A 19,495-nucleotide genomic window follows, 5' to 3' on the forward strand; every position below is an offset into this window, starting at 1 on the left:
ATTGGAATTAATAGTTTAGTTTAATTTTAGTTCTTTTGTTCATTATTTGTTTTCTTAAAGTAGGACTCCCAGTCTGCCTCTTAGGCCTCTTTCACACGGGCGAGTATTCCGCGCGGATGCGATGCGTGAGTTGAATGCATTGCACCGGCACTGACTCCTGACTCATTCATTTCTATGGGGCTGTGCACACGAGCGGTGATTTTCACGCATTACTTGTGCGTTGCGTGAAAATCGCAGCATGCGCCTCTTTGTGCGCTTTTCACGTAACGCAGGCCCCATAGAAATGAATGGGGTTGCGTGAAAATCGCAAGCAAATGCGATTTTCACGCACGGTTGCTAGGAGACTATCGGGATGGAGACCCGATCATTATTATTTTCCTTTCTAACATGGTTATAAGGGAAAATAATAGCATTCTGAATCCAGAATGCATAGTACAATAGCGCTGGAGGGGTTAAAAAATAATAATTCAACTCGCCTTAATCCACTTGATCCTGATCGCGCAGATGGCATCTCCTTCTGTCTTCTTTTTTGCTATGTGCAGGAAAAGGACCTGTGGTGACGTCACTCCAGTCATCACATGGTCCGTCACATGATCTTTTACCATGGTGATGCATCATGTGATGACTGGAGTGACGTCACCACAGGTCCTTTTCCTGCACATAGCAAAAAAGAAGACAGAAGAGATGCCGGCTGCGCGAGCGAGTGGATTAAGGTGAGTTTAATTATTTATTTTTTAATCCCCTCCAGCGCTATTTTACTATGCATTCTGTATTCAGAATGCTATTATTTTCCCTTATAACCATGTTATAAGGGAAAATAATACAATCTACACAACCCCTATCACAAACCCGAACTTTTGGGTACCAAACATGCAGATTTTTCTCACGTGCATACAAAACGCATTACAATGTTTTGCACTCGCGCGGAAAAAACGTGCATGTTCCCGCAACGTACCGCACCTTTTCCCGCAACGCCCGTCTGAAAGAGGCCTTAGGGTTGATCATGCTGCGTGAAACCACCCTTCTCTTGTTGAATTCTGTGGCTCCCGTTTATTTCCTATGGTGGTCAGTGCATTGAAGGTCGGGTCTAGTCCCTCAGAGGACTGCTTCACTACTGCCTTCCAGCCCTGGAGTGAACACCGTCTTCCTGCCTGGCCCTGTCATCCCATGCACGGACTGGTGGATGTTCAATCTGCACATGCGCAGTACCTCTCAGTCAGCCTTCTCCAATGTTGAGATCTGACCTGCGCATGCACTGATATCGTTTGGATCTCCGCATCAGAAGGAAGACCTCTCAGCACTCGCTACAAATGAGAAATGGTCACCCATGCATGACATGTCTCCACTGAAATCACTGAGCGCTGGGAGAGATGGAAACCCCCAGAGCGCCCATTAATGTCAGCCGTCCTGATAATGGGAAACAGCGCTCCAGCCTATGGCGCTTTGACATCTATTGTACGAGGTTCTATACTGAGCGTCCGTCTCTATAGGAAAGCACAGCAGACTTCACTTTCCTGTACAGTGAAGACAAAGCTAGGATGATGCATGCCAGGCCAAAATGTGCCAACAGGACGCCGCTCTGGCATACATTGGGTGCGCAGAAGCCAATGGCCCCGTCAGGGTGTATGTCTAAGCTCGTATGCCAAAAAGTGAAACAAAAAAAAATGTGGGCGGTCTAACTGATCATCTAGGTAAGGCTACTTTCCCTTTCGCCCATGACAGCACCCTTGAGAGACCGCCTCCATCCAGGACAGGAAACAGGAACTTTCGTGGAGAGCTCATAAGGAGGAGCATGGCCCCGAGACCACCAGTTCCTGTTTCCTGTCCTAGACAGAGGATGGTTCGTGGAGAAGAGGAGAGAAAAGCTAGGCTGCAGGGCCCCGGAGGAATTTTTCTAAAGTGGGGTTACCTGTTCCGGCATAAGTCTCCTCTAGGAGCCGCCGGCCGGAGTCTGGTGTCTGCTGCTGGGGTCTGGCTTACGCTGCGCTGGCGATACTCTGCAGTCCCGGGCTCACCGAGAGGTGCGTTCGGCACGCCGGTCCTTCCTGACAGTGCTCAGGCGGGCCGGGGCCTTCTTCTTGCCGCGCGCAGGGGGAACCAAAATCTCGCGATCCCAGCGAGATCCGAGTCTCGGTAAGAGACTTCCGGTTTTTGGAACGCACGTAGCGTGCGTTCCGGAAGTAGGAAGTGCCTTCTCCTACTTAGGCCGCAGAGGGTTTCCAGCAGGACCCGACCGAGGAGATTGGGCCCACAGGCGCACGGTCAGCAGCAGCCCAGCCAGCCAGCCAGCCAGCCTTACAGGAAGCCAGATTTCCTTGGATCCGGGGAGTCACTCTCTATCCCACAGCAGTATGGAGGAGGAGAGTGCCCAACGCGCCGATCAACAGGAGGGTCATGAGATCAGACCGGTACTCCTGGTGGGGTAAGGGGGATCATTCCCCACCATTTATTTCATTTTTTAGGCTAAATCTCCTTTCCCTCTTGTTTCTTCCTGCATTTAGACTACAAAAGAGGGCCCTAGAAAGGCAATTTCAAAGACCAGAGGGAAGGAGTGTGCCGTCTGTAAAAAGAAACTGGCCCCCTCTTGGTTGAAAAAGCTATGTCAAAGTTGTATTGAGAAACTAGTGGAGGAGGAGTCCCCATCCCTTCTACAGAGTATTAGGGAGATGGTAAAGACGGAGGTCTCGGATTCCCTGAAAGATTTCAAAAAGAGCTTTCCCGCTGTAGCCTCTACCTCCCTGGGAACCAGATCAAGCACGGCTAATAGATCTGACTCAGATCCCTTAGAGGATAGTGATACGGGAGAAATCCTAGATAGCCCAGACTCGTCCCAGGATGAAGAATCCACGGGCAGGCCACTTTTTTCCCCCGATGATACGGAAGCTTTACTAAAAGCAGTTCGTGCGACTATGAAAGTAGACGAACCCAAAGACCCAAGATCCGTTCAGGATATCATGTTTGGTGATCTCGGGCAGAAAAAAATCTAGAGTATTTCCCGTTAACGAGAATATAAAGTTTTTAATACAGAAGGAATGGAAAAGACCCGATAAAAAAAATTTTGTGCCAAAAAATGTAAAAAGGAAATATCCCTTTGACGAGGCAGACTCAGTAAACTGGGACAGACCTCCTAAATTAGATGCACCTGTTGCAAAAATTTCAAAAAAATCGGCCCTTCCGTTTGAGGACTTGGGTTCTCTTAAAGACCCTATGGATAAGCGAGCAGAGGTTTACCTAAAAAAAAGTTTGGGAGACCTCAGCCCAAGCATTCAAACCAAATATTGCCGCCACATCCACTGCTAGGTCTCTGAAATTATGGCTAGAAGAATTGGAATCTCACATTCAGAACAAGACCCCGAGAGATCAATTGTTAGCCGTTTTCCCCACTCTACTTAAAGCAGTAGACTTTATTTCTGATGCATCAGCAGATGCTTTAAAATTAAATGCTAGGTCAGCTGCTCTTTCAAATTCAGCCAGACGAGCTATTTGGCTAAAAGGTTGGTCGGGAGACACAGGATCTAAAAATAAGCTTTGTGCAATTCCTTGTCAGGGCGATTATCTTTTTGGATCCGTCTTAGACGACCTTTTGGATAAAGCCTCGGACAATAAAAAAGGATTCCCTGTCTCCAGACCCCCGAAAAAACAACGGTTTTTTCGCAAAAACAAGAAGGATTTTTTTAGGGGGCAGAGGAAAGACTTCAGAGCTGACAACAAGAATAGGAAAAGCAAGGGGTTTCTCTTCAGTTCCCAATCCTCCTCAACCTCTAAACCATCACAGCAATGACGGTTTCTCTCCCGTGGGGGGCAGACTTTCTCTCTTCCTCTACGCCTGGGAAAAAATCTCCTCAAGTCCCTGGATTTTAGGCGTTATAAAGGAAGGGTTTTGTCTAGAGTTTGTCTCCCGCCCACCGGACAGATTCAAAATCACGAATTTTCTAGGAAACCCGGGGAAAAATCTAGCCTTACAACAAGAGATTGCATCCCTACTTCGGAAAAATGTTCTAATTCCTGTGCCGGAGGCAGAGAAGGGCGAGGGTTTTTACTCCTCCCTTTTTCTGGTCCCCAAACCGGATGGAACATTCAGAACTATTATAAATCTAAAGGATTTAAATCAATTCCTCTCTTACAAAAAATTCAGAATGGAGTCGATCCAATCAGTCATAAAACATCTATTCAGGGGCTGCTTCATGGCTACGATAGACGTAAGAGATGCGTACTACCACATTCCCATTCGGCTAGACTGTCAAAAATTCCTCAGAGTCGCGGTTTCTATAGGAGGTCACATCCAGCACTTACAATACACAGCCCTTCCCTTTGGGATTTCTCAAGCTCCCAGACTTTTCACGAAAGTCATGGCTCATGTAAGGGAAAAATACATTTTACTAATTCCTTACCTAGACGATCTCCTGGTGGTAGCAGAGTCAAAATCCATTCTAGAAGCACACCTCAAAAAAGTAGTGCAGATTCTAGAAGACCTCGGCTGGCAAATAAACGGAGAAAAATCCCATTTAATACCTTCCCAAGTTTGTATCTTTTTAGGGATGATACTGGACTCAAAGAAACTACTCTGTATTCTACCCCAGGACAAGATTCAGAGATTAATACAACAGGTTCAGTCCCTGATATCGGCAGAGAACCCTACTATCAGACAAGCAATGGCGGTCTTGGGCAGAATGACCTCCACTATACCAGCGGTCAGTTGGAGCCATCTTTACTCCAGACCCCTACAGTGGCAAATTCTGAAGGAGTGGCAGGGCTCCCTCCGCCCATTAGATACACCTTTCACACTCACCCCCCAAGTGATCCAGTCCCTTCACTGGTGGCTGAACCCCGTAAACCTGTCCCAGGGGCTCCCTTGGTTCCAACAAGACTTTGTTACCCTTACCACCGGCGCAAGTCCTTCCGGTTGGGGGGCCTGTTGCCAAGGGTACTTAAGACAAGGTGTTTGGGAAAGAGAGCAGAGTCTAGACTCCCAAAACATGAGGGAACTGAGGGCGGTTTTTTTCGCCTTAAAAGAGTTTCTTCCTTTACTACAGGGAAAATCTATAAAAGTTTTTTCAGACAACGCCACAGTGGTCTCCTATCTGAACAAACAAGGAGGAACCAGATCAGAAAATCTTATGCAGTTAACAACGGATATCTTTTCCCTTATAATTCCTTCTGTGCCGTCCCTTATGGCAATACATCTAAAAGGTACAGAAAACAAGGTGGCAGATTTCTTAAGTCGAAATACACTAGACCAGGGGGAATGGTGTCTGAACCAAATGGTGTTCGATCAAATAATTCGACTTTGGGGTCGTCTTCATCTGGATTTGTTTGCCACCAGAGAAAACAGAAAGTGTCATCGTTTCTTCTCCCTCAGCGCGAGAGATTCACCAACAGGGATAGATGCCTTCTCCCTTCCCTGGCCGAACCAGCTCCTCTACGCCTTTCCTCCATTAAGACTTCTTCCAAGATTCTTACAGAAGCTGAGACAAGAAAGAACAACAGTGATCTTAATTGCTCCTTTCTGGCCCAGAAGAACCTGGTTCACCTGGTTGAGGAAGCTATCCTTGACGGACCCTTGGATTCTCCCGGAGAGGCAAGATCTTCTATCCCAAGGACCAGTCAATCATCCGAGTGTGAAGCAGTTACACCTAACAGCATGGCTCTTGAGGGGGAAATCCTAGAAAGTAGAGGACTCTCCAAGAGCGTAGTTTCCACTTTACTATCCTGCAGAAAGGATGTCACCTCCTCTATTTATCTCAGGATTTGGAACACCTTCCAGAAGTTTGCCAAGGATCCAGTGAATCCTTTAAATCCCCCACCTATGTGTAGGATTTTAGATTTTTTGCAAGCTGGGCATGAAAAAAATTTGAGGCCAAGTACTCTTAAAGTACAGGTATCCGCTTTGAGTGCGTTCTTTGATTCTCCCATCGCTAGCCACCCGTGGGTCCGAAGATTCTTTAAAGCCATCAGCAGGCTTAGGCCTATACCTGGACCTTCAATTCCCCCCTGGGACCTCAACTTGGTCATCACTAGCCTCACAGAACCTCCCTTTGAGCCACTTAAACAGTTACCTATAAAGATCTTGTCTTTCAAAACAGCGTTTCTTGTGGCAATTACCTCAGCAAGGAGGGTTGGTGAGATTTCAGCCTTCTCTACCTCGCCTCCTTACACTAACATCTTAGATGATAGGGTTCTCATTAAACCAGACCCTTCCTTCTTACCGAAAGTTGTTTCTATGTTTCATAGAACGCAGGACATTATCCTTCCTTCCCTGTGCCAAGATCCGAGAAATGAAAAAGAGGAAAAACTGCACTGTTTAGATGTAAAAAGATGCCTATCTCATTATCTGGAGGTTACTAGTCAGTGGAGGAAAACCTCAAAACTCTTCATTCAGTTTAGTGGGAAAAATAAGGGCCTCCCAGCCTCTTCTAAAACCCTTTCCAGATGGATCGTGAGAGCCATTAATTTGGCCTATTCTTCAGCTGGAAAGGCTCCCCCGGGGGGCTTTGGTGCTCATTCTACAAGATCAGTCTCCACCACTTGGGCAGAAAGGGCTGACGCTACCTTAGAACAAATTTGTAGAGCAGCCACATGGCAGTCGCCTGGCACCTTCTTCCGTCACTACAGATTGGACCTAGGCAATAGAGAACAGCTAGCCTTCGGTAGGAAAGTCCTCCAGGCGGTAGTCCCACCCTAAGAAATAAAGGGATTTCTATTCTAGTCGTCTCTCAAGGGTGCTGTCATGGGCGAAAGGGAAATTTAAGATTACACTTACCGGTAATCACTTTTCCATAAGCCCATGACAGCACCCGGGTTTATTCCCACCCTGATATACATATAAAAAAAATAAAAAATAAAAGATATATAATAAAGATATATACATATACAAAAAAAAAAAAAAAAAAGAGAGAAGAGTGTGGTCTAGGACAAGTTCTTGCGATTAACTGGTGGTCTCGGGGCCATGCTCCTCCTTATGAGCTCTCCACGAAAGTTCCTGTTTCCTGTCCTGGATGGAGGCGGTCTCTCAAGGGTGCTGTCATGGGCTTATGGAAAAGTGATTACCGGTAAGTGTAATCTTAAATTTCACACTTGCGGCAGAGTGATCCCGTCACCAGAACTGCCTGCCGGATTCGGCAAACGGACAGCATTTGTAAACGGATGCGGATCCGTCTCTCCGGATATCATTTAATTCCGGATCCGGCACTAATACATTTCAATCTATTTCACAAACTGGAAACCAAATCGCAAGTGTGAAACAGGCCCTATCCTACCGCCCACCCCTTTTAGTATGGAATCTGCTGATCATCACTGGTCCTGCTCCAGATTCACCATAGGAAGCCTCGGGCAGAGCTTTATCCTGCTGTGACCGCTTCAGGGTAAAGGTAGTCACATGGTGGACATGCAGGCACCTTACATGATGTCCATACGCCATGTGAATAACCCCATAGATGACCATTGTTCTTAAAACGGACGTGTGACTGCCAGTAAAAAAATGTCCATCGCACGTAAGTTTTTCACTATTGTGTGACTGTAGCCTAATAGGCTGTATTGATAGGGGAGGCCCTGATGGGACAACTACTTTTAAAGGGGTTTTATATATACATATGTTATGTAATCCCCCCCCCCCCCTACCCAATTCCCTTCTCCGCTGTCTAAAGAGACCCCTATATGTTTCTTCACTATGAGATCACCAGCGCTGAGGAGGGGAGCTACTGAGCACGTCTGTCCACCTCTGAATGCAGGAAAGGGTGGACTAGAAGGATAAACAGCAGGGGGCGCCACCAGAGAGGAAAAAGTAACGTGTATAAAAAAAATAACACGTTTATTTATTGCATAGTAATGCTTTTTGTGGGATAACGCCCATTAATGCGATTTCCAGTCACTGTTTGCATACTGCTATATTAGTGATTATGATGAGAACGATGCAGATTTTTATTTTATTTTATTCCTGTGGGCCAAAGCCAGGATTAGATCCAAGAGAAAATACTGTATCTAGCGCAGCATTTATTGGCAGTCAGATGTTGGCTTGGACTGTGTATATTTTCTTTGTAGCTTTTTTCCAGCATTCTGAAGATATGAGGTTTTTTTCTGCTGACTTTCTCCTTAGACCTTAAATGGGGGATTGCGGCTGTATTGGATGGGCCGATTGCGGCTGTATTGGATGGGCCGATTGCGGCTGTATTGGATGGGCCGATTGCGGCTGTATTGGATGGGCCGATTGCGGCTGTATTGGATGGGCCGATTGCGGCTGTATTGGATGGGCCGATTGCGGCTGTATTGGATGGGCCGATTGCGGCTGTATTGAGTTGCCCGCTATTCACAGTGCAGGGGATAACTATTAGATCAGTGGGGATCCTACCACTGGGACTCCCACCAGTCATTAGACCAGGGGCCCCATGTCCCCTGGAGCACAATGATCGGAGCGGCTGGTCTGTCATGCACTCAGCCGCTCCATCCCTTTCTATGGGAGTTCTGCGGATAACAGAGTTCAGCACTTGTCTATATCTAGAACCGCCATACAAATGATTGGAGCTGCTGAGCGCATGCCTGACCGGCTGATCCAATCATTTCCGCGGAGGGGGCTCCCGTTCTCATGATCGGTGGGGGTCCCACTGATTTAATACTCATCTCCTGTTCTGTGAATAGGGGGATAACCCCTTTAATGTCAGACATGTCTGTATGAAAGAAATTGCTGAAAAACTGCTTCATGGCATACCAGTAATATTGTGATAAAATAACACTAAAGCTTGGAAAACCACAAATACAAATCTCTTTGCAGACGTGTAAATCTGGCCTTTACACCTAATAATTCCAGTGATAGAATTATAAAACACAAGAGTCTCATATAATGGGTCCAGAAATAAACTGGCATAACCTCCCCAAAAATAACATATTACCTAAAGATTTCTGAGACCATTTAGGGAGATGTCCGAAATTTTAATCCTTGATGACCTATGTGAGATAGGTTATTGATATTAGATGAGTGGGGGTCGGCTTGGACGAGGGATTCAGCCTGTGACTGTGCTTGGCCTGGGTGCTAAAGCCCCTTCAAACCGCTTATAGGTGGGATTTCTGGGAGTCAGACCCCACTGATCAGGAACAGGTCATCTGTATTAAAATCTCGGACATCTCCTTTAACTGTATGATAGGAGCCACTCGTAACCCAAAAATCGAAAGGTAATATATATATTTTTTTGTATGTGTCTTTATTTTGGGCGCTGATCTAGCACACTGATTATTAAAGGGTTTCCTGGCACCTTGATATTCATGGCCTTTCTGTAGGATAGCCCATCAGCATCCAGTTGGTTGGGGGCTGACTGATCAGCCGATTCAAGGGGCCACCATGGTCTGGCGAGTGCCACGCCGCCAGTTACCAGGCACAGCTCCATACTTATAGTAGTGGCCGTGCTTGGTATTGCAGTTCAGTCCTATTGACTTAAAGGGCTTTTGTGGGTTTTAGATATTGATGACTTAGGATAGGTTATGAGTATCAGATTGGGGGGGAGGTCTGACATCCAGCACCCCCGCGATCAGCTGTTCGCAGCTGGCACTGGATCTAATCCAGAGAATGGCGCCGGAGCAGACAGCTCTGTTCTCTCTTTAGTGGAAACTCGAGACCCTTTTCTTAATTTTTTATTTTTTTTATTGTAAAACTGTCCTTGTTCATGTCTGTGTGTTGCCTGTTGTATGGTAAGGCGCTGTCTAATATGTGCATCTATCCATTGAGCATTAATATCTAATCTATCATCTCCCGTACTTCATAGATTACTGAGGAGCTGCTGAAAGAAAGGGACAAACAGGCCAAGTGGAACAGTATCCCTCTGTACCTGCGCAAGTTGTATGACGGCAGCCACCTCAACAGTGACCTCTCCCAGTGCCAGCCCATACTGAAGGTACAGACTTTCCTCCCTTGAATACGGCGCAGTGCCGCTTGAAGAATGGCGTTTACTATGTGATGTCTCTAATAAAGAGCGGTTTAGTCACACGCATGAAAGCTACAACTCATGACTATTATAATATCCTTTACTAATGGCTTAGTATATTTATATCTAAGCATGTACTTTATAATATGCCATATAGGAGCTTTCTGCTTTTTTCTGTATAGTGTTGAGAGATCTAAAGGGGTATTCCGATTGGTAAAAAGTATCCCCTATCCACAGGGGACCCCACTATAGTAGTTCCAGAGATAGTGAAGTACAGCTATCTCTGGAACTCCCATAGAAATTAATGGAGCTGACGCTCACATGTGCGACCAGCCGCTCTGGTCATTTCAGGGCATTCATGCCTTGTACGGCTAGCTTGGCTGAATGTAATGATACTTTTCACTTAGAGATCTGGTGCTTCATTCTGGAGAAACTTACTTTTAATCCACATGTAAATGAGCAGTTAAAAGGCATCTGTCAGCAGTTTTGTCCCTATGAACCTGCTGAAGGCATCTGCGCTTGGAGCTGAAGGCATCTGTGTTTGTTCCATATTCCTATGTGCCCATATTGCTGAGAAAAATCATGTCTCTCGTCCATATCCTTGGGGGACACAGGCTTGACCATGGGTATAGCTGTTGCCACTAGGAGGCGGACACTAAACACAAAAGTGTGAACTCCTTCCTCCAGCTATACTCTTCCTACAGGGACTAAGCTAAAACAGTTTTAGCTTAGTGTGCGTAGGAGGCAGACCTCCCTGCTTTGCAGGCCTGCTGATTTTTTTTATTTTTTTTTTATTTATTAATTTTTTTCTAGCAGGATTACAGGCAGCCCTAGCTGCCTGCACTCCCACCCAGGAGACCAGGGGGTCCCCAAGCCCGCTGCTCCTTCCCGGTCTCCAGAAGTCAAGGAGGACTAGAGGTTCCTAAAGCCTCTGCATCCCGCCAGCCTTTGGGTCACCACAGCTGCCCACAAGTCCCCTCTGTTTTCCGAAGGTGGTGACCCGGCTGGAACCAGGGAGGCAGAACACGCCAGATAGGTAAGCATTCCTGGCTCCAACCCCCCCTCTCCCCCTTCTCAGGTGAAGGGTAGCCCTCTCCCCCGGATGCCGCGCCCCCACCGGTTTCTCTCTCCTCTGCCGGGGCCGCTTGTGAATTGAGGCCCCGGCTTCTACTGCGGCCTACTTCAGATTCGCTCACCGTGGGTACTTCTCTCCCAGCCGACACCTCCGCTCAGCCGGGCCTCTTTGCGGCAGCACAGCTATATGGGGGTGGGAAGGAGAGACCTCTAGTGGGTGCGCCAGCGCTCCTTTTAATTATCGCGGACGGCTGACTCCATTATGGGGGCGGGGCATGAATTATCCCAGTTTCCCCCCTCCATCTAGCTTCCTGGTGCGAATTCGTGCTTGTTCTCTGACTCCGCCCATCTCCTTCTCTGGTGGACCTCTGCGGACTCTGGCACCAGTTTTTTTTCCGGACAGGCTGCAATAAGGGACACAGGCCGGGTAAACCCCCCCCCCTCCTTCCTACAGGGTTTAACTTTAGCCCTCTTATCTTTCACCACAGGTACTCACTTTGTCCAAACCCAGGTCCCAAAGTTGGCGGTCCCTTCTGTTTGACGTTTTGCATGTGCTTCTTGTTGCTCAAAATTCCCATCGGTAGAACCGGAGTGGGTGCGCTCTCTGTCTAAGATGGTGCAGGACATTTCCCAGTCCAACATGGCCATTGTGGAAATGCTGGAGCGTTTGGCCACGCGCCCACCCTCTGACCAGTCAGACTCTGGGGCCCCCTTTGCTACTCCCCATCACAGCCGTCCTGCAAAACGGGCCAGACCACTTTCTCCTCGAAGGTCGTCTACGTCCCCCGTTTCCTCCATCTCCCAGTGAGTCTCGCTCCGACGTGTCCGCATTAGAAGAAGCGTGTTCTGAGGATAAGTTGTCAGACGCTGACTTTGTCTCTCTAGTCTACCAAACTGTCCGCTATGGTAGACAATCTCATTGCAGTGGTCATAAAAACCTTACAGGTTGAGGACCCTGCACTATCATCTGCCGCTTCTTGTTTTTCCTTCAGGCTTGCCAAAAGTTTTCCCCAACCACCCGGAGTTTGATTCCTCCCTTTCCAAGGAATGGAACTTCCCTGGCAGGCGTTTTGCTTTGCTGAAACGCTTAGACGTCTTATATTCCTTTTCAGAGGATTTGACAAAGAATTGGTCCTTCTCTCCTGCTGTTGACCCTCCGGTATCCCGCCTGGCTAATATGCCACCTTGCCTATGCCTGGCTTCCTTCTCGGACTCTAGGGATAAGAAATTGGAATCTTTTGCCAAATCTGTCTTTGAAGCAGCTGGCACTGCCCTACGCCCGGTTTTTGCTATCTTGCTGGGCGGCGTATAATGCTTTTAAACTGGCCCTGATGTCCCTCCCCTTTGCAGGTAACAGGCTTTTCGGCAAGCGTCTGGATGAGATTGATGCTACAGGGGATAAAAGCGCCCATTTGCCGCAGAGTAGGACGCACTTCAACAGGTCTAAAAAGCGCAGACCTCTTTTTTGGCCTTTTCGGAGATCCTCTTGCCCGAAGCGACCAGCCGACAAATTTGCCCACGCTCAAGCCATCTTTCAAGCCTCGCCCTCCCCGGTGTCCTTGCCAGCAGGGCTTCAAGCCCTATACCCCCAAATCCTCTTCTGCATGACGTGTGGTCTCTGGTGCCCCCCAGTCGAGTGGGAGGTCGTCTTCATCTGTTCCAGCATGTTTGGCTAGCTCACATCTCGGATGCCTGGGTACGAGAAGTCATCTTGGAGGGTTACAAACTGGAGTTCCGGTCCCCACCTCCTCCCTGTTTTTTTTTTGTTTGTTTTTTTCGCTCGTCCCTCCCGACCTCTCCCTCTACCGCCCGCTCCTTTTTTTTCAGGCTATACTCACCCTTCTGTGGCAGAGAGTGATTGTTCCAGTTCCGCTTCATGACCGTTTTCGCAGATTCTACTGCAATTTCTTTGTGGTTCCCAAAAAGGAGGGTACGGTCCGTCCCATCCTAGACCTCAAAGCCCTCATCCGCTTCCTTCGGCTCTGCCGTTTCCGGATGGAGTCCCTGCGATCGGTCGTTGCATCCATGGACCCGGGGGAGTACCTGTCCTCAATAGACATCAAGGACGCTTATGTCTATGTTCCCATCTGCAGTCACCAGAAATATCTTCGGTTCACAGTGGGACCTTTCCATTACCACCATTACCAGTTTGTGGCCCTCTTGTTTGGTCTTGCCACAGCTCCCAGGGTCTTTACCAAGCTTCTGGCCTCAGTCATGGCTCTGCTTCATGCCAGGGGGATAGTGGCGATTCCGTACTTGGGCGTAATTCTGATTAAGGGTTTGTCATTCTGGACAACGGCGGATAGCCTACGCATAGTCTGGGACACCCTGGAACGCTTCAGGTGGGTTCTGAATCTGTCAGTCATGTCTTCATCCATCTCGACAGCTGATGTTGCTGGGCATGCTGTTCGACACCAATCGGGCCAAGATATTCTTGCCCCCGGACAAACTCTCCACTCTTCGCCAGTGCATGAGGGCTTTGGGCTACATGGTCTCTAACTTTGAAGCAGTGCCCTACATGCAGTACCATACCAGGGCTCTTCAGCTGCACATTCCCACCATTTGGGACTGTTCCCCGGCCTCCCTGGATCGACTCATCCGTCTCCCTGCCCTGATGCGCCGAGACCTTTGGTGGTGGTTGATATCTCTGATGCTGACATCAGACCACTCCTTCCTTCCCCTCCGCTGGATAGTGTTGACGCCAGTCTCCAGGGCTGGAGGGGAGTTCTGGAAATCTCTCTGTCCAGGGAACCTGGTCCCGCGAGGAACGCTCCCTTTCGATCAATATTCTAGAATTGTGGGCGATTCGCCTCTCTGGTTCATTAGACGGACCGTCTCCAGGGGTGTCTAGTTTGGGTTCAATCCGACAACTCCTACGGCAGTCGCATATCTAAAACTCCAGGGCGGCACCCAGAACCCCGCAGCCACGTTGGAAGCAGCGCTCATCCTCTCCTGGGCGGAGAGCTATGTTCCAGCTGTGTCGGCAGTTCATATGCCCGGCATCAACAACTGGATCGCTGACTTTCTCAGCCGAGAGAGACTTGATCCTGGCGAATGGGCTCTACATCCACAGGTCTTTCTCACGATCTGCGAGCAATGGGATGGCTGGATGTGGATCTCATGGCCTCCCGCTTCAACCACAAGGTAGAGAACTTCATTGCGAGGTCCAAGGATCCTCTTGCTCGGGTGTCTGACTTCCTTCTAATCCTGTGGACGCAGTTTGTTTCCTTACACGTTCCATCCTCTTCCGCTCATTCTGCGGTTTCTGTGGAAAATCAGGTCCGAAAGTCTGCCCGTCATTCTCGTGGTCCCGGACTGGCCACGCAGAGTATAGCACGCATCCCTAGTCTCCCTCCTCGCCCACGAACCCTGTCATCTTTCCCTTTGGGAGGACCTCTTTTCGCAGGGACCGATCGTCCACCTGAATTTAGGCTCGCTACATTTAACGGCATGGCTGTTGAAGCCGCCGTACTAAGGGCTCAGGGTTTCTCGGATGCTGTAGTCCAAACCATGATTGACTAGGAAGCCCTCGTCCTCCTGGATCTGTGACCTGGAAGTCCTATTTTAGTTGGTGCGAACACCACCAGTTGACTCTCGTCTTTCCTGCAGTCTGGCATGGACTTGGGGCTGGCTCTCGGTTCCCTCAAAGGGCAAGTTTTGGCCCTTTCCGTAGGGTGTCTGAATTAGCGGCTCTTTCCCATTGGTCACCCTTCCTTATCCTGCATCATGACGAGGTAGTTCTTCGCCTGGTCCAGTCCTTCCTTCCGAAGGTCGTGTCGGCATTCCATCTCAATGAAAGAGATCATTCTCCCTTCCTTTGTCCTGCCCCGTCTCATCCTCCTGAGCAGTCGCTCCACACTCTGGATTTGGTTTGTGCCATTCGCATCTATCTGTCTCAGAGGTCCTCTTTCCGACAGACAGATTCATTATTCGGCATTCCAGAGGGACCGAGATGAGGGCTGGCTGCGTCCAAAGTTTCCATTTCCCGATGGATTTGTTTGGTCATTGTGGAAGCCTGCCGCATCAGTGACAAGGCCCGCCCTTCCGGGTTACTGCTCATTCTGCTTGAGCTGTGGGGGCCTCTTGGGCAGTACGTCATGGGGCTTCGGCCCTTCAGGTGTAAAGGGCGACTACCTGGTCGTCTTTGCACACCTTTTCTAAATTTTACAGAGTGCACACCTATGCATCTTCTGATGCTTCTATGGGGCGTAGTTTTGCAGATGGTGGTTCTCTGGTCGGATGGCTTCTTCATTTATGACCCACCCCTGGGACTGCTCTGTAATGTCCTAAGGTCAAGCCTGTGTCCCCCAATGATACGGATGGGAAAACTAGATTTTTGTACTTGCCGTAAAATCTGTTTCTTTTCCGTTCATTGGGGAACACGGCTCCCACCCATTCTCTTTAGTCACGGGCCTCGTTGTGGCCTGCATGATTCTGGATTTGTATATTGTTTGGTTTTCCAGTTTTTTCCTTTTGCTTCTCCTACTACTTTTGCACTAACTGATTTAGCCTTAAGCTCACACCTTTGTGCTTAGTGTCACCTCCTAGTGGCAATAGCTATACCCATGGTCAACCCTGTGTTCCCCAATGATCGGAAGAGAAACAGATTTTACGGTAAGTACAAAAATCTAGTCTTTAATATATGCGAATGAGCCTCTAGGAACAATGGGGGCGTTACCATTACACCCAGAGGCTCTGCTCTCTGCAACTGCCGACCCCTCTCCTCTTTAATTGACTGACGGGTCCAGGTGTAATTACGTTTACACTTCCTGGCCCTGTCAATCAAAGTGGAGAGGCCGCGGCAGTTGCAGAGAAATGAGCCTCTCCTCTAGGTGTAATGGCAACACCACTGTTGCACCTAGAGGATCATTTGCAAATATTAAAACTTAATTTTTCTTAGCAATCCGGGGATGAACACAGATGCCTTCAGCTGCCAAGTGCACCTGCAACAGGTCAGCCAGTTTTATAGGTACAAATCTGCAGCCAGATGCTCTTTAAGTGCACTGAGGGTGGGCTCAAGCCACCCTGTGCACCCTTGCTCCTCCCTCTACTTCTTGATTGACAGGGCCATGTTCCTGCATAGTCATCTCGCCTGGCCCTGTCAATCAAATTGTTATAATAGCTACTTATTCCTTTTAATAGTGCCATATCTGTTTAATCGTAGGTTGCATGATGCGATTGCTCTGTTAAACCGAAGTGATGTGTTTTCTCAAAATCAGGAAGTGTCTCCTCTACTTTCTGCGGAAGCGATGGCAATTGTAACCGAAGAGAAGAAGTCTGGTGCGGAATCCCCCTTTCCAAACACCTACACGTTTGATTTGTTTGGCGGAGTAGATGTAAGTTGTCTATAATCATACTTCATTGCATTATTGGTGATGTATGTGTAGATGTCATGCTTATATTGTACTGGGATATCCTTGGAGGTCTGACTGTGTATACAGTGTACTGCACTATGTTTGGTATACTGTGAAGAGCTAATTTTGTGGGATGGCTGAGAGTTGGACCCCCTTGATCTGATATTGATCACCTATCCTAAGGATAGGTGATCAATATTTCATTCTTGGAAACCCTTTTAACCACCTCCGGACCGCCTAACGCAGATGTGCAGTCCGGAGGCGGCGGCCCTGCGCAGAGTCACGCATATATGCGTCATCTCGCGAGGGCCGGGACTTCCTGTGAACGCGCGCACACAGGCGCGCGCGCTCACAGGAACGGAAGGTAAGCGAGTGGATCTCCAGCCTGCCAGCGGCGATCGCTCGCTGGCAGGCTGGAGATCTGATTTTTTTAACCCCTAACAGGTATATTAGACGCTGTTTTGATAACGGCGTCTAATATACCTGCTACCTGGTCCTCTGGTGGTCCCTTTTGTTAGGATCGACCACCAGAGGACACAGGTAGGTCAGTAAAGTCGCACCAAACACCACACTACACTACACCCCCCCCCCCCCCCCGTCACTTATTAACCCCTTATTAACCCATGATCACCCCATATAAACTCCCTGATCACCCCCCCTGTCATTGATCACCCCCTGTAAGGCTCCATTCAGACATTTTTTTGGCCCAAGTTAGTGGAAATATATATATATTTTTTGTTTGTTTTTTCTTACAAAGTCTCATATTCCACTAACTTGTGTCAAAAAATAAAATCTCACATGAACTCACCATACCCCTCACGGAATCCAAATGCGTAAACATTTTTAGACGTTTATATTCCAGACTTCTTCTCACGCTTTAGGGCCCCTAAAAAGCCAGGGCAGTATAAATACCCCACATGTGACCCCATTTCGGAAAGAAGACACCCCAAGGTATTCCGTGAGGGGCATATTGAGTCCATGAAAGATTGAAATTTTTGTCCTAAGTTAGCGGAAAGTGAGACTTTGTGAGAAAAAAACAAAAAAAAATCAATTTCCGCTAACTTATGCAAAAAAAAAAATAATTCTATGAACTCGCCATGCCCCTCATTGAATACCTTGGGGTGTCTTCTTTCCAAAGTGGGGTCACATGTGGGGTATTTATACTGCCCTGGCTTTTTATGGGCCCGAAAGTGTGAGAAGAAGTCTGGGATCCAAATGTCTAAAAATGCCCTCCTAAAAGGAATTTGGGCCGCTTTGCGCATCTAGGCTGCAAAAAAGTGTGACACATCTGGTATCGCCGTACTCAGGAGAAGTTGGGGAATGTGTTTTGGGGTATCATTTTACATATACCCATGCTGGGTGAGAGAAATATCTTGGCAAAAGACAACTTTTCCCATTTTTTTATACAAAGTTGGCATTTGACCAAGATATTTCTCTCACCCAGCATGGGTATATGTAAAATGACACCCCAAAACACATTCCCCAACTTCTCCTGAGTACGGCGATACCAGATGTGTGACACTTTTTTGCAGCCAAGGTGGGCAAAGGGGCACATATTCCAAAGAGCACCTTTCGGATTTCGCAGGCCATTTTTTACAGATTTTGATTGCAAGGTACTTCTCACACATTTGGGCCCCTAAATTGCCAGGGCAGTATAACTACGCCACAAGTGACCCCATTTTGGAAAGAAGACACCCCAAGGTATTCCGTGAGGGGCATGGCGAGTTCCTAGAATTTTTTATTTTTTGTCGCAAGTTAGTGGAATATGAGACTTTAAGAAAAAAAAATATTAAAATAAAATCATCATTTTCCGCCTAACTTGTGACAAAAAATAAAAAGTTCTATGAACTCACTATGCCCATCAGCGAAATACCTTAGGGTGTCTTCTTTCCAAAATGGGGTCATTTGTGGGGTTTTTCTACTGTTTGGGCATTGTAGAACCTCAGGAAACATGACAGGTGCTCAGAAAGTCAGAGCTGCTTCAAAAAGCGGAAATTCACATTTTTGTACCATAGTTTGTAAACTGCTATAACTTTTACCCAAACCATTTTTTTTTTTTTGCCCAAACATTTTTTTTTATCAAAGACATGTAGAACTATAAATTTAGCGAAAAATTTATATATGGATGTAGTTTTTTTTTTTTTGCTAAATTTTACAGCTGAAAGTGAAAAATGTCATTTTTTTGCAAAAAAATCGTTAAATTTCGATTAACAAAAAAAGTAAAAATGTCAGCAGCAATAAAATACCACCAAATGAAAGCTCTATTAGTGAGAAGAAAAGGAGGTAAAATTCATTTGGGTGGTAAGTTGCATGACCGAGCGATAAACGGTGAAAGTAGTGTAGTGCCGAAGTGTAAAAAGTGGCCTGGTCATGAAGGGGGTTTTAGCTAGCGGGGCTGAAGTGGTTAAAGAGAACCTGTCACCACAAAAAAACAAATGCAGTCTGCAGGCATCGTGTTATAGAGCAGGAGGAGCTGAGCAGATTGTTTTATATGGAAAAGATTCTGTAAAACTTGTAATTTGTACATTTATATATTTGATTTTTCTGACTTCATTGTTCATGGGGGTGTTATCAGTGGCTGACAGCAATGTCTGTATATACACTTGCACAAAGAATACTATCAATCACTGATAACGCCTCCCCTGTGTACAGTCGTGGCCAAAAGTTTTGAGAATTACATAAATATTGGAAAAGTTATTATAATAGAAATTTGCATATACTCCAGACTGAACTCGGATCAACTCAGCTCCTCCTGCGCTATAACATGCTGCCTGTAGGTTGCTCTGTATTTTGTAGTGTTACGTCCCCTTTAAGGCCTCATGCACATGGCCGTTGTGTGTCCGTTCCGTGCATTGGGGACTGCAACTTGCGGTCCCCAATGCATGGGCAACGTCCGTTGGGCAGCTGGATCGAAATCCAATTAACTTGAATGGATCCGTGATCCGTCCGCACCGCAAAAAAAAATAGAACATGTTCTATTTTTTTGCGGTGCAGAGGCATGGACAGAAACACCACGGAAGCACCCAAGTGAATGGTTCCGCATCTGTGATGCGGGGGGCACACGGCCGGTGCCCTGTGTATTGCAAACCCAACATATGCGGGGTGCACAATGGCCATGTGCATGAGGCCTAAGCCACATAATTTACTTTTAGCTAGCAG

At 47.4% G+C, this 19,495-nt stretch overlaps 1 protein-coding gene across 1 annotated transcript in view; it reads left to right on the forward strand.

The window, feature by feature from the left end:
* Positions 1–19,495, forward strand: part of LOC122941745 (transient receptor potential cation channel subfamily C member 4 associated protein) — a 44,323-nt gene that overhangs the window by 8,039 nt on the left and 16,789 nt on the right. Inside the window, 2 exon segments of the mRNA XM_044299159.1 lie at positions 9,750–9,878; positions 16,202–16,318. Of these exon segments, the coding sequence (XP_044155094.1) occupies positions 9,750–9,878; positions 16,202–16,318 (246 nt within the window).

Source organism: Bufo gargarizans, chromosome 6 (assembly GCF_014858855.1).
Source record: "Bufo gargarizans isolate SCDJY-AF-19 chromosome 6, ASM1485885v1, whole genome shotgun sequence".
NCBI lineage: Eukaryota > Metazoa > Chordata > Amphibia > Anura > Bufonidae > Bufo > Bufo gargarizans.